At 33.4% G+C, this 15,750-nt stretch overlaps 1 protein-coding gene across 1 annotated transcript in view; it reads left to right on the top strand.

Annotated features, from left to right (window-relative positions):
• The window catches only part of LOC139522932 (fibrocystin-L-like), a 101,980-nt gene that overhangs the window by 81,827 nt on the left and 4,403 nt on the right, over positions 1 to 15,750 (top strand). The window contains exons 45-53 of the mRNA XM_071316580.1: positions 1,092 to 1,235; positions 2,159 to 2,398; positions 3,023 to 3,649; positions 4,166 to 4,328; positions 4,903 to 5,144; positions 5,875 to 6,135; positions 6,471 to 7,022; positions 13,408 to 13,709; positions 14,678 to 15,052. Of these exons, the coding sequence (XP_071172681.1) occupies positions 1,092 to 1,235; positions 2,159 to 2,398; positions 3,023 to 3,649; positions 4,166 to 4,328; positions 4,903 to 5,144; positions 5,875 to 6,135; positions 6,471 to 7,022; positions 13,408 to 13,709; positions 14,678 to 15,052 (2,906 nt within the window). The remainder of the gene's footprint in view (positions 1 to 1,091; positions 1,236 to 2,158; positions 2,399 to 3,022; positions 3,650 to 4,165; positions 4,329 to 4,902; positions 5,145 to 5,874; positions 6,136 to 6,470; positions 7,023 to 13,407; positions 13,710 to 14,677; positions 15,053 to 15,750) is intronic.

The raw sequence follows: 15,750 nt of genomic DNA, 5'->3' as shown, positions 1-15,750 counted from the left end.
GGGGTATCTAGGTTAAAAGATGTGTCCGGTGACCCGGCCAACTAACCAAGATGGCCACCATGGCTAAAAGTAGAACATAAGGGTAAAATGCAGTTTTTGGCTTATAACTCAAAAACCAAAGCATTTAGAGCAAATCTGACATTGGTAAAATTGTTTATCAGGTCAAGATCTATCTGCCCTGAAATTTTCAGATGAATCGGACAAACCGTTGTTCGGTTGCTGCCCCTGAATTGGTAATTTTAAGGAAATTTTGCTGTTTTTGGTTATTATCTTGAATATTATTATAGATAGAGATAAACTGTAAACAGAAATAATGTTCATCAAAGTAAGATTGGCAAAAAAGTCAACGTGACCCAAATGGGCAGTTGACCCCTTTAGGAGTTATTGCCTTTTATAGTCAATTTTTAACCATTTTTCACAAATCTTAGTTATCTTTTACAAAAATCTTCTCCTCTGAAACTACTGGGCCAAATTAATCTAAACTTGGCCACAATCATCTTTGGGGTATCTAGTTTAAAAAATGTGTCCGGAGACCCGGCCATCAAATCAAGATGGCTGCCACGGCTAAAAATAGAACATAAGGTTAAAATGCAGTTTTTGGCTTATAACTCAAAAACCAAAGCATTTAGAAGTTATTGTCCTTTATAGTCAATTTTTAACAATTTTCATAAAATTTGTAAATTTTTATTAACATTTTCCACTGAAACTACTGGGCCAAGTTCATTATAGATAGAGATAATTGTAAGCAGCAAGACTGTTTTGTAAAGTAAGATGAACAAACACATCACAATCACCAAAACACAATTTTGTCATGAATCCATCTGCTTCCTTTGTTTAATATTCATATAGACCAAGGTGAGCGACACAGGCTCTTTAGAGCCTCTAGTTTAATTATTCATACTGATGTTTTAAATATATTTAACTCAGATAAGCTGTCGTATAGAAAATTATCTCAAAATGTAGTGACAAAGATTGATTGTCTTAAAAAAACATACAGTTGACATAAAATAACATCTTCATAAACCAAAAAATTTGATAGAATAATAACAATGAGGATCATGTGTTTTAAAAGTATTGATGATATTTTACAGCCTACAATGAAAATGGTGTGGATATTACAGCTGAGGTTGGCTTGTTAACACGGAATGTTAAAGTACAGTCTGAAGATTATCCTGATTTATATGAAGAGAAATATGGTGGACGATTAATTGTAGGACAATCAGAGTTTAGCAAAGGTATAAAACTCAAATGTTCATTTCAAATTTGCACAATACAGTTTCATATCTTAACTTGATAAGGGACTACATATAAGAAATATGTTAACACATCTCCTGCCTTAAAAGGAGCTCTTTTTCTGTTTATTTTTCTGTTTTGTGGATTCATTTATCTTTACAGATATCAATAATCAAGGATAGAGGAATGATTATATTTTTGGGTATATTTGGTTTTGTGGCTATGCCAAAGTCAGCATACCTATAGAAAATGTGTTCCTCGTTGAACATTTAAACTATCCCAGTTATTGTCTTTATTATTCACAGAAATCACTATTTCTTGGATACTGCTAGTAGATGGCAAAAATGTCAATAAGACAATAATAAAGAAGTGGAGGCTATAAAGCATTCACTTTGTCTGTCTGCCAAACCTTTCATTCATAGGTTCAGCCTTTCACTTATTCAACCAATATTTCAATCACACTTTTATTGTGTACTACTGAACACAATGGTATGATATTTAGTCAATAGCTTGACAATGTATGATGCACTAAGGAATAAAAAGAGAGTATTTGCCAAGGATGTTGAGAGACCTGGATCTTTGAGTTCATCTTGTCTTTGTTAATGTTAATCCTGAGAGGCATATTCTATTTCCATTTTAAGAATACCATCTTGTAAAGTCATAATGAAATAAATGAATATCCTCCATCAGTAGTGCTTTAAAAGTTTGTAATTTAGATCTTATTTACATTACTTAAGTTGTATTCATATAGTAAAATTATATAATGCAGGGAAGACTAGGATTAAAGATAAAAGACAATCATTTATGAAAATTGATTTTATTTGCAATTTTTTAAAAATTATCATTATACATGTAATACTAACATTTGTATGTCATCAGTATTAAAAGGTGTTGTATAATATATATAAAATCTTGTGATTTTTAGGTTATGCACGAATCTCAAATACAGAGTTTTACCATATGGGACAAGATGGAAAAAATTACAGAAAAGCGTATGATCCTAGATTTGCTGTATCTTTTGTTGATTCAGGACCGGTCAATTATATAAGACCATCCTATATACGAAACTGTGCATTCCATAATGGATTTTCACCAGCTATAGGAATATTTAATGCCTTGTATTTGCCAATTGAGGACAATGTTATACATGGAAGTCACTTTTATGGTAAGGAAGGATCTTCTTCATGAATGTCACTTTTCAATATTTTATATAATTACCGGTACTATTTTATGTAGTAAATTATGATAATGAACTTAATCTATTGTAACAATCAGGATACAGTAATATCTGTTTAAGGAGACCACTCAAGGGAGAGCAAAATGTGGTCTCATAAGACAGGTGCTCTTTTTAAAAAACCTATTTGATATGCAATTAAGAAGGGCCTGAAGTTAATGGTCTTGCAAAACAGGATTTTGTTCTATACAGTTGGTTTCTTAAGCAGGTTTGACAGTATATTGAAATTATATAGAAAAGAATTAAATATTGAAACAAATAATCTTTCATTCAAAGTTTTATGTCCAGAGAGAAATTATGAATTTTTGTTTTGTCTGTGGAGTCTGTATTGTGTAATGAATAGTTTTGAATTAGATATAATTTCTCTAATGTTGACTCTCTTTCAACCAATTATAGGCAATTATAGAAATACTAGTCGGAATATATAGGGACTAAAACACTCAGCTCAATATCAGGGTTTGTCTTGTATTTTGAAACACACATTGTTATACTCTTAGTAAATGTTGACCTAAAAGTTCTTATATTTTTTCATTATTGTTTACTTGTTTATTTCAGCCATAATAACTGACTCTTATGGAACAATTATAAGAAGAAATGTTGTAACACTGACACAAAACATTGAAGCTGATCTATTAGGCGCCATTTCAGCAGCAGGTGCTACAGATTTAGTTTTAGAAAATAACCGGGTCTCTGGATCAGAAAGGGCTGCATATGACATTTCACAACCTTGTAATGCGTCATCTTCAGAATGGTACTCTGGTAATATAGGACGCTCCTCTTTGTACGGACTAATAACAACTCAGGCTCAATATTGTAATAGAATCTGTGGCTTTATTCTGGTAAAGTGTGGATATTATGGTGTGTATTACGGTGGGGGTGTATCAGCAGTATTTGAGAATCTTGTTTTAGCAGACAATCCAATCAGCATATCTATAACAATTACTGGACCCTCTGCAACATCACATCAGTATGCAGATAAAACCGCCATTGTAAATAACTCTGTCATTGTAGGGACCTCACCAGTGTTTGATTGTACTATTGATAGAGTTAATAAATCAGAGAAAGGTATTGAACCTCTTCTGAAAAAAGGTCCCTTTGGACAAAGAATAGGAATTCCGTTTGCCACTTTCAGCTCTGGATCTAAGTCGCCTATGGCAATTCAAGGATTACTTACCATACAGAGTAAGTATATTGTTATAATTTATTTCAATTTAGATCACCACATTAAAGCCTATATGTGCTAAGATAGGAGCAATTAATCAGACTTTAAATTTAGAAATTGAGATACTTTTTTAAAAATGACATACTGTGGATTCATTATTATTCGATGGATATCATTTTCATGTTTTTCGTTGGAACAGATAAACCACCAAAATTAAATGTTAAATGAATAACAAGTTTTCTATTGACTTGTAAGCAGATTTCAACTAAACCACAAAATTAAATATCCAAGAACATGTTAGTTTTCCTTAATCCACGAAAATTGGTACCCACGAAAAATAAATGATTCTGCAGTATGTATATATATTTATACAAGTGTGTAAATAAGTCAAGAGAAAAAGTTTTGTGGAATCAGCATTCAAATTGTTATTTAAAAATATGTATAAACAAATGGTCCATAGAAAACAATTGATAATTACAAAGTTGTTACAAATTAACTGATAATAATGAAAGTACAAATGTGATATATTATTGTAGATGTTGAATTTAGAAACTTCACAACAGCTTGTTCCAGTAGAGATAATGCAATTACAACCAATCCTTCAAATGATGATGGAGCACATCCTGTTGAGACGTCAAACATCAAATTCCAGAATGTGGAACAGAAACACAAAATATATTTCCACAGGCCTAACCTAGGGTAGGTCAAATTCAGAATACAAAATCAAAGTTCTAAGTATAGACACAAAATATATTTTATAACAAATTTCTGTTATTCTGTCTTAAACTAGAGTAAATGCAAATTTATTGAACAATGAGCTCATCAAATAACTTCAAAGTCCTAATGGCTATAGTAGGTTAAAGTCAGAATACAATTCAGAGTGCTAAGCATAGACATAAAATATATGTTTCTGTTATTGTTTGACCTTTGTCTGGAACTGATTTATCTGTATTACAGAATACAGACTCTATACAATAGTAATTTCAAATCATCCAAGAATAGTTCCTCTTTTTTTTTTCTATGCTACTTCTATGTACAATGGTTAGGAGAAATTCGACAATTCAAAATTTGTGGATGTTTGGACTGGATTGGAGCAAAACTAGCTCTCCACTCACCTACATCTCCATAATAACATCTATGACCAGAACACAACTTGGAAATAAAGTTATTTGTGTATTTCAAAGTTTTTCAGCATTATTAATGTTATAATAATTTGTTTATAAAGTTATTGCCTTTTGGAAAAGAAAAAATATTTTTATAACATAATTTTCAGATTGATTAACCCAGCTGACTGTGTAGACATGGACTGTGATGGTTTGAAGAAAGGTTTTCTGAAAGATTTAGATGGGACATTCTTAGGAACACCAGGGACACCAGGAACAATCTTGCCAGAGTCTGAGTGGCAGTGGGGAGGTGATCCACAAAGAGGACTTGGTGATTACAGAGTTCCTAAAACAATGCTGACCATGCTAAATGGAACTAGAATTCCCATGAGTACTCTAGCTCCTATGAAAGGTAACGTTAGATCTATAATAGATATAAGATATCTTTAAAACCATTTTCAGTGTTTTCCTTTTTTCTATTGATGACAAAGCAGTTCTCATCATGATGCTTTTCTAAAGATTAATGCAATTTGGTTTGTAACAACAATTTTGATTGGATGATATCTGCCATCAATTACATGATTGATGAGGTTCAGAGTCATTGGTCACAGTTTTGCACAATTGCTGTCAATGTTTACAGGATATTTGAAATGATTAATTTGGATCATTTTAAGAGTATTGCATTGGAATAGGGATAAAAGCAATGCATTTGAAGATTTCCCATTGTCAATTTTGGATTTGACGTTGGCAATTCTTCATATACAGGATTTTTACTCCTGAATTGTACTTTATTAGTTCTATAAATGGATTGTGACAATTCATTCAATAGCTTTTGGGACTGATGTGTATTTATTGTTTATTATTTTCATATATTAAAATGTATAATTAACTTATGACGCAAATATTTACAGGAAAAAACTTTATTGGCCAGAATTACTTTGACGAGGACTATTCTGTGTAGATTCTCTTTTAGTTTATTGTGTGTCTGATTGGGGTCAAAATGATACAAATTTCTCCCTAAGTTATTTAATGTCCTCAAATAGAAAACATACAAATCATGGGATCAAATAGTTTAAAATAATGTCTATGCATAACTATACCAATAAGAATTACCAATAAAGTGTGAAGATGTGCAATTTCAGGTATAATTCGTGAAGACGACTGTGTATTTGAAAGTGACTGGAATGCCTATGTGTGTCGCGAGTTCGATTATGAAATGATGGTTATAGAAAGCATGGATAGCGACTCCACTAGCAGACGACTCTCCCCTGTGGCCTTGTTAGGACATAATAGTGATGGTGATGGGGTCATTGACCTGATGAATGGACCTCAGGATCACGGATGGTGTTCAGGATATGCCTGTAAATCACGATTGTCAACATTTCAAGCCATTGTTGCCACAGGTTAGAACTTTAACACTACTTTAATTGAGCAAAACTTCATATTTTATCCATCCTATTATCCAATGTTGAAGTCTTTATAAATATGAATTTTCCTCTCTGAACCCAAAGAGTAATCAAAACTTGGCTGAAATAATTATTTTGGGCTTTTATTTATAGTTTCTTAATATTTATTAAGTTGCCGAGCATTCAAAATGTCTACAATGGTATGAATAGAGCATAAATGTAAAACAGGCAAGATTTTAAATTTTATATGCCTGTCAAAAAGTTGGACAAATTTTGCACAGTGTTTTGTTATGACAATTATGTTTGTATTTATTTTGTTTCTATTTTTGCAGGCAAAAATTATGAATTGTATTTTACCAGTACATCTCCACAATCTTCTCGCTACTTCCTGTTGAATGCAGATGACTCACAAGCTGTCCGTATTGCAGTGTGGTACTCCCAACCATATCGAATGGATGTGTATTACCAAGAGAAACTTGTATTGCCTGTCAATGGTAGATTTGGAATAGACAATGCTTACATATTAAGTCCTCCACCAGTTGGCGAGCCATTTGCATACCATCCAAATGCTACAAAGGATCCAGCCGCAACAAACTGGTTTGATCGTGATTCTGGACTTCTTTATTTTGTTTTGAGAGGGTCAGACCCAATAAATATTGTGACCACTAAACAGATCATTGTCAGTTTTATGTACCCAGCAATGACAGCAAATGATTTCTATGGTGAACGAATTGTTGAACTACTTGCTGCATTTTTCGATCTTCCTCCCTCAAAAGTTCGAGTAGTTAATATTGTGAGTGCACAACAAAATAAACGTAGACGTAGAAAAAGATCAACAGAAAGAGATCAGATTGTGGTTGAGATTGGTGATGTTCCTAATAACGGTAAGTAGTTACAAATAAATACATGCTCTTAATATACTTCCGAAATTTACCCCAAAAGACTTACTTTAACTTAATCTAACATAAACAGCAGCAGTTGTCCTTTTCCAGATTTAGACATTTCAATTTTTAACGGGAAAATACATACTTAAATTTACGACAAAAGAGACGATTTTTCATTTACTATGGTTAATTTTCCTTTTTTAGACGGCGATGTGCCTTTGGCTCCATCATATGGTGTTTATATATCCCAACTCGTTCGGTTTGCCCGTGTGTGTTCTGAGGTGATAGATTTTAAAGAACGTAATCAATGCGCATCACTGGGAATTTATTGTGTCAGGGATTTCGATACTGTAAATTATTTAAAACTTTTTCTTTCATAGATACAAAGATTTGATTAGTAAATTTGGCTGTACCTGTAGAAAACTTATTTAAAATGGTATTTCACATCCTAAATTTTACGATAATATTGTACTTAAAGCGAGGAAATGTGTGATCCCTGTAAACTCATCAAACCTTTAAACTTATAAGTAAGGGTTATCGTACCAATATTGTAATTAGATCTCTCAATGTAGTTTACATTGGCACTAATATCGATTTTGTCATTAGCAAATTAAAACATAACTAAATTGTTTCTTCTTTTGAGGCGGGATGTATATAGACACACACACGTTAATTTTTATCTCTAAAGAAGTCGCTCCTCACTACACATACATTTATTTTTGGCATTGCACAAGTCATGTCTTTTCTGACTGTTCATGACGTTAAAATACTAAATCCCTGGGATGTGTTTTAGTTGATTTTAGTCTCTGATGCATGATTTTTTGTTATTAATTGTTTTTGGCTTTTAACTAGCTGTCAGTAACTGCTAGTACTCTCAAATCGTATTTTCTTGTTAATTCAACCTGTTGATACTTTATCCTATCAAAGAGGAGGCATCTGTATAAAGCATCATATCTGCTGCTTTAGTTAAAGTCTTTTCATAAAAGAAATTGATACCATTCCAATTTTTCAAAAAAGATAACCACATGTATAAATCAGCTTTGCACTCTTTGTTTAAATGAACATGATAAAAACTCTCTTTGACAGATGACATTAACTTGTACAAATAACTAACAAAAGAGCGTCCTGGGAGAATAACTCTAGTTGCAAAATTTAAATGTCCAAGCAACTGTTCAAGTTCTTTCCTAGTACAGGACTTTTTACTCAAAATTAAAGTTATAAAATCTGTAATTCTATTTACTTTGTCTTGAGGCAATCTAGCTTGCATATTTACAGTGTCTAATACAATGCCTAAATATTCTAACACACAAGAAGGACCAACAGTCTTTTTCTTTGATAAAGGAATACTTAATTTGTTAAAAATCAAAGAAAGTAAAGCCATTGTTCTTTCTCCACAATCAGTAGGCCTATCAACTGTCAAAAAATCATCTAAAAGATGAAAAATTACATTAATGTTATAATTATGTTTGGCTATCCAACATATACTTCTTGACAACATATCGAATAACTTAGGACTAGATCGACAACCGAAAGGAAGTCTTACATAATGATAATAAAAATTATGCCATTTAAAACAAAATAAATGCCATTGGGAAGGTAAAATACCCAATTGTTTAAACGCATCGCAGACATCTACCTTACAACAAATGCTACTAACACCATAATCTTGAATTGCATTGATTGCATCATCAACTTTAATGTAACTAAGTGAACATAAATCTTTGTCTATCAAATCATTCACACTATCATGATCACAGCTGTTGTGAGGCGAGGAAAGATCCAATATAAGTCTTTTCTTAAAAGAATATTTATGTACTGCTATTCCGATTGGACTAACCCTATAAACAGAAAAAGGGGGGTGTAAAAAAGGTCCCTGAATGAAGCCTTTAACCAATTCATCTTGAATTAGAGCAGTTACTGAATCTGGATCTTTCCTTGCTGACAAAGCATTTTTACATTCATAAGCAGAAATATTAATGTCAGAAACTAACATATCAAACCATTTCTAACACTGTAACACAGTAAGCTAACAAAGTTTCTGTCGGGGTGGTTTCTTAGCTCAAATTCTAACTGGTCACAATTTATAGGTGAAGAGGCTGTAAAGTCGGAAGGTAGTCATTTTTTAGGTTGAGATTTACTGCTTGCTTTAACTGAGTTTTGATCATAGTGTTGATAACCTTCTTTGTAGTTTTGACAAGTAGCTTTGCCATGTGTTTTACTTTTACACGTTTTACAAGCATGAACATATTTACAATAAGGTTTAGTGCAACCTTTAAATCCATTGAAATTGTTGCAGACGGGTAAACCATCTACAAAAATAACATCACGGCCAAGAGAATCAGGTGTATTTCTAGATGAATTAGAATTTCTTTGTGGCTGAAAATTTTGCTGCTGTACGCTACACATAACGGTGGAGTGAGTTGTTGAGTGACACTTTCTACATGTGTTAATCTTAGAACCTGCACATACCATATTGCGTAAATCTGAGTCCCCTTTTGACCAATCTATTTTTATGTTGTGCTGAATTAGCATGACGGCACATTTAGCTGAAAACATTTTGTGATATTCATAAAAACAGTCTGGCCAGATGTTTGCTGTTTCAATGATGTGTGCCAAGTATAAGTCTAACTCCTCGTTTCTGTTAGGGAAAGCTGTACCCATAATACGTTTGTAACGCCCAAAGGCAATTACAAATTCGTCCATTGATAAATTTCTCTGGAGTCTTACATCGGATTCCTTTTTCATAGTAGAGTGTTCATAGTTTGGAATCAATAATATATTAAGATTGACATCTTTACCTGTAATGATATCGTTCCTTAGTTCGGGGGAAACCATGTCAACAGCTGAAAACGATGAAGCTGGGAATCTGAATTTTCCTGGAGTTGATGAATTAGTAGAATAAACGGGAATAGTGGAATTAAAAGACGGCGGAATGCCTAGGGAAGTTGAACCATGTCCTAGAGCTGTTGATAGATTGAAACTTGGCTGTATCTGCTCTCCTTGTTTATTCATTTGTTGCATAGATTGCTGGCATAGTTGAATTGTATTCATTAGGAGGTTTTGCATGTTTACATTTTGATTGTTATTGTTTATGGTTGCGTGCGCAGATGCCGCAGTGGGCGGAAGCTGAGGAATTGCGTGCGCATATGATGTAGACGGCGTAGCAATCTCCTGTTGAACGGTTAGAATAGGAGTTGAGTGAACATCGCGATCTGAATTATTTATGTCTATAGGATCACGTATAGTAGCATCACTTACGTTTAAAGAATAGTTTCCATCAGAAACTGTATTCCGTTCAGCTAAATTATCGGAATTGTCAATCGTAGCGGAACTATTTTTTGTTTGATTGTCCAAATAAAGTCTTCTTAAACTACTGTTAGATAAATTTCCGGTAATCTTGATCCCTATTTTACTGAGGGCAGCCTTAAGTTGAGATGAAGTCCAATTAGAAGGATTTTGGTCATCTAATGTTTCTGTTTGAACACGACTTGCCGATTTCCTCCTTGTAGCCATTTTGATTCCACAAGGAACGTTGATATTTAATAAGGAAAGACAGTTACCATGAATTCGTTTTAAAGTCTTAGATCACACAGAATTATGTATTAATATCCATTAATCAGTATATATACTCCAAACAAAATTTAAAATATGAAAATCCAATCAAAATGTAATGAAAATATCTGATGACAAAAGGGGCACTGCTATTGATCCAAGAGCAGCAATATAGATGACGTATATCCCAAAATAATTTGAAAATGAGGCTAACATGATAAAGAGGTAACAAAAGGGGAAATCCTATCTATGAATAAAACTGAGTTAATCCTTTATATAAACATCAATTATCCAAATAATTGTTAATTACCTATAGATTTTATTAAAACCTTTTTTTTTCAAAAGTGATTATTTTCGAAGGGTTAAATATTTTGCGGTTGTGTCTTGCCATGGCTTTGTTTGGACTTGTTTGTTTGCTTTTTGGCCTTGAGTGTTTGTCCCTAATATTTTATTAAATGTGCATTTGCATTAAGGTATTGCAGATCAAATTTATTCGTTCATAGTGTGTTAATTTACGTTTCTTTATTGAGTTAAGCCTTCCAATTGATATTTTATCGTGTGGTTTTCTATGTTGTGATGTTATGCTAATGTTTCAGAAAAAGGGAGAAGGTTTGGTACCATTTAAACATTTAATCCCGCTGCATATGTTTGCACCTGTCCTAAGTCAGGAATCTGATGTACAGCAGTTGTTGTTTGTTTATGTAATTTATATGTGTTTTTCATTTCTCGTTTTTATACCCCCGCTTTAAAAAAGGGGGGGTATACTGTTTTACCTCTGTCTGTCAGTCCGTCCGTCAGTCCGTCCGTCCGTCCGTCCGTCCGTCAGTCAGTCCGTCCCATGAAACTTTCGTCACATTTTTCTCAGGAACTACACATCCACCCTTTCTGTAATTTGGTATCAACATTTATATATGTCAGCCATACCGTGTGATGCGTTTTCAGATTCATCACTTGACAACTTCCTGTTTACCGAACACTTGTCTGATTTTACACATGATAGCCAAGTTGAAAATTTTCGTCACATTTTTCTCAGGAACTACAATACAAGGATTTCTGAAATTTGGTTTCAGGATTCATATAAGTCAGCTATACCGTGTGATGCGTTTTTTTCTCAGGAACTACAATACAAGGATTTCTGAAATTTGGTTTCAGGATTCATATAAGTCAGCTATACCGTGTGATGCGTTTTCAGATTCATCACTCGACAACTTCCTGTTTACCGAACACTTGTATGATTTTACACATGATAGCCAAGTTGAAAATTTTCGTCACATTTTTCTCAGGAACTACAATACAAGGATTTCTGAAATTTGGTTTCAGGATTTTTATAAGTCAGCTATACCGTGTGATGCGTTTTCAGATTCATCACTCGACAACTTCCTGTTGACCGAACACTTGTATGATTTTACACATGATAGCCAAGTTGAAAATTTTCGTCACATTTTTCTCAGGAACTACAATACAAGGATTTCTGAAATTTGGTTTCAGGATTTTTATAAGTCAGCTATACCGTGTGATGCGTTTTCAGATTCATCACTCGACAACTTCCTGTTTACCGAACACTTGTATGATTTTACACATGATAGCCAAGTTGAAAATTTTCGTCACATTTTTCTCAGGAACTACAATACAAGGATTTCTGAAATTTGGTTTCAGGATTTTTATAAGTCAGCTATACCGTGTGATGCGTTTTCAGATTCATCACTCGACAACTTCCTGTTTATCGAACACTTGTATGATTTTACACATGATAGCCAAGTTGAAAATTTTCGTCACATTTTTCTCAGGAACTACAATACAAGGATTTCTGAAATTTGGTTTCAGGATTTATATAAGTCACCTCTACCGTGTGATGCGTTTTCTGATTCATCACTCGACAACTTCCTGTTGACCGAACACTTGTATGATTTTACACATGATAGCCAAGTTGAAAATTTTCGTCACATTTTTCTCAGGAACTACAATACAAGGATTTCTGAAATTTGGTTTCAGGATTTTTATAAGTCAGCTATACCGTGTGATGCGTTTTCAGATTCATCACTCGACAACTTCCTGTTTACCGAACACTTGTATGATTTTACACATGATAGCCAAGTTGAAAATTTTCGTCACATTTTTCTCAGGAACTACAATACAAGGATTTCTGAAATTTGGTTTCAGGATTTTTATAAGTCAGCTATACCGTGTGATGCGTTTTCAGATTCATCACTCAACAACTTCCTGTTTACCGAACACTTGCATATTTTTACACTATTAATATTATCCACTTGGGGCGGGGGTATCATCAGTGAGCAGTAGCTCGCAGTTTCACTTGTTTATGTAGATTAGACTGTTTGTTTTCCCATTTAAATGGTTTTACACTAGTAATTTTGGGGCCCTTTATAGCTTTTTTTTTGGTGTGAGCCAAGGCTCAGTGTTGAAGGCCGTACATTGACCTATTATGGTCTACTTTTATAAATTGTTATTTGGATGGAAAGTTGTCTCATTGCACTCACACCACATCTTCCTATATCTATGTAAATATTTAATAAATACATTTCCCTGGGGGTTCATAGGAGGCCTGTTGCTAGACAAAAATTACCCTCAAATTTTCCATTGGCTGTACATTTGTTGGTATGTTCACACCATGAGTATGTATAAAATAGCTGAAATAACAGAAAGTTAAGCAAAAAACAATCAATCAATCCTAATTTTGAAAGCTCTTACCCATTGGATGTCAAATAGTCTATTTAGCCATTAGTTTCAATGTGATATTGCTTGTTCTATTTCAGTTATCAATAAAGCCAGAGGGAAGTAACTTTTAAAGCAATAAGTATTTTCTATGTTTTTGTAGATTTTAACACCACAGCTGATGATGCCATTACAGATGATCAGTTACAACAAATGTATGCTAAGATAGTTACTGAAGGAGAGGTGGGAAATATTAGTCAAGTCGTTAATGCCACAGTATTGGGTCTTGGTGTGGCAGAACCTACCCTTGATCCCTCTGACCCAAAGTGGGCAAGAGTGACCACTGAGGATAAATACAGAATTCTTATACAAGTTGATCATCTAGACTTTGAAATCACCACTCTTCCACAATATGAAGGGACAGTATTCCCGAGGCAACCAAAGATATGTGCATATGACATAGTGGTATGTATTATAATTAGACAATATGAAGGAGCATTAGCTAAGAGATATAAAAAAAAATAATAGATTTTTTGTTTGTTTAATCATTAATGAAAGTGAAAAAGTGAAATAATAATTCACTTTTAGCTGAAAATTTGGTTCAAATTTGTCAAAATAAGCAAGTGAATAATTTGACCTTTTTGAATATGTATTCATGTGACCTTCAATTTAACATCTTAGCTGGAGATGGGTTATGTATGTTTTCAGCTATAAAAAGGATGAGAATGTCAACATACAAAGTAAAGCAAGGATGAACCATTTGGTTGACAAATTTGATCCACACAAAAAATCATTCTTTTATTGGTAAAAACTATGATAAACATACTTTTAACCTACAATATGAAATCAAACAGACCTAAAAAAAAAAATCAAATTGAACTTGATCTATATAGATATAGGAAGATGTGGTATGAGTGCCAATGAGACAACTCTTGATCCAAGTAACAATTTATTAAAGTAAACCATTATAGGTAAAGGTACAGCCTTCAACACAGAGCCTTGGCTCACACCCAACATCAAGCTATAAAGGGCCCCAAAAATTACTAGTGTAAAACCATTCAAATGGGAACTATATTTACATTAGGTTATATGAAAGTTGGCAGTCTTATTTTGCAATTCATCTTGACGGTTAATTAGATGACATCTATACAAAAATACATATGATATGATGATACATACTGATCAGTCCATCATACATTGGTTAATTGAAGATTGTAGCAGAAAAAAAATAACAAAATCTTGAAAATGCTTTTTTTGGTAAAATTATGTATCATACCACATCTTCTTATTCTTATATTTAGCAAAAAAGAGAAAAAGCACTTTTTAAAGTTTGTGTACAGATATTCCAGAAGATGTTGTCATAATGATGATGTTTATAGCTTTAGGTTCAAATGGATTAGGCTTTCGTTGATCTTTTAATGTGGTTTTTTTAGGGAGTTAAGATAACTGACCTTGGAACAGATTTGTATCCATGGAATATAACAGCAACCTTACGACAAGGCAGTGGTAATCCTGATGGTGTATTGACAGGGAACACCACCGTACCCTTTATTAATGGGGAGGCCAACTTTAGTAATCTTGAGATAAGCCATCCTGGTATAGGCTATATCATAGACTTTAACATGACAGAACCTGTAGAAGCTGAAAACTTAACCTTGGCCTCTATGCCACTGGATGTACAGAAGATACCTGTTACAGCAGTTATTGTGTCTGCCACTGAGGATGTCTACACTACAGAAAGTATGACGATTCAGATGGAGCTAAGAGAAGAACTGACGGGGAATAAACTCGACAATATTGGATGGAGGGTAATCTTTGTTTAAATATCGTACCTTAAAGAATGTTCATGGATAATTGATTTCTTGGTTTTTTTTAAGTCTGTGAACAAGCCTGTATTGAATATGTCATTAGTTGAACACTTTATTTCGTGGTTCACTTGTACCCATGAAATCCACGAAAATTGGTATCCATACAAAAAATAATGAATCCACAGTATCATAGTTTTATCATTCAATTATGTTTTATTAAAAAAAAGCCCCTTAAGGTATAGCAGGGATTTTTGTAAATTCTTTTGACTAGGAATATCAGTTTTCCTACCGTGGTCATAGGTTCTCTTCTGGACCTTAGACTTCCTCCATCAATAAAAACTGACATGATATACCCAATAGTACTGAAAATGGGGTTAAACACAATCAATTAATTAATCATAAAGATCCTTCTTTTTAAAAAGGGTACATACCTACCAACTGTCACTATTTGCGGGGGATTTCCCCAATGAAAGCTCTCAAATGGAAATTTTGAAAGAGCTATTTTGTCCACATTTTTAAACAAAACAGTTCATTTTACAATGGCTATAGGCTTTAAAAAGTATGAAGAAGCCAAAAAACAACATTAAAATGCATTAAAAGGCCCCCTTGAAGGTTTTAAAGGACTGTAGGAACTATCTTGCACATAAAACCCCCATGGGCATTTTGAAAAGTTGGCAGGTATAAGGGTAAGTACAATA

Source organism: Mytilus edulis, chromosome 5, assembly GCF_963676685.1.
Source record: "Mytilus edulis chromosome 5, xbMytEdul2.2, whole genome shotgun sequence".
Classification (NCBI taxonomy): domain Eukaryota; kingdom Metazoa; phylum Mollusca; class Bivalvia; order Mytilida; family Mytilidae; genus Mytilus; species Mytilus edulis.
This window is presented reverse-complemented; position numbering and strand designations above follow the sequence as displayed.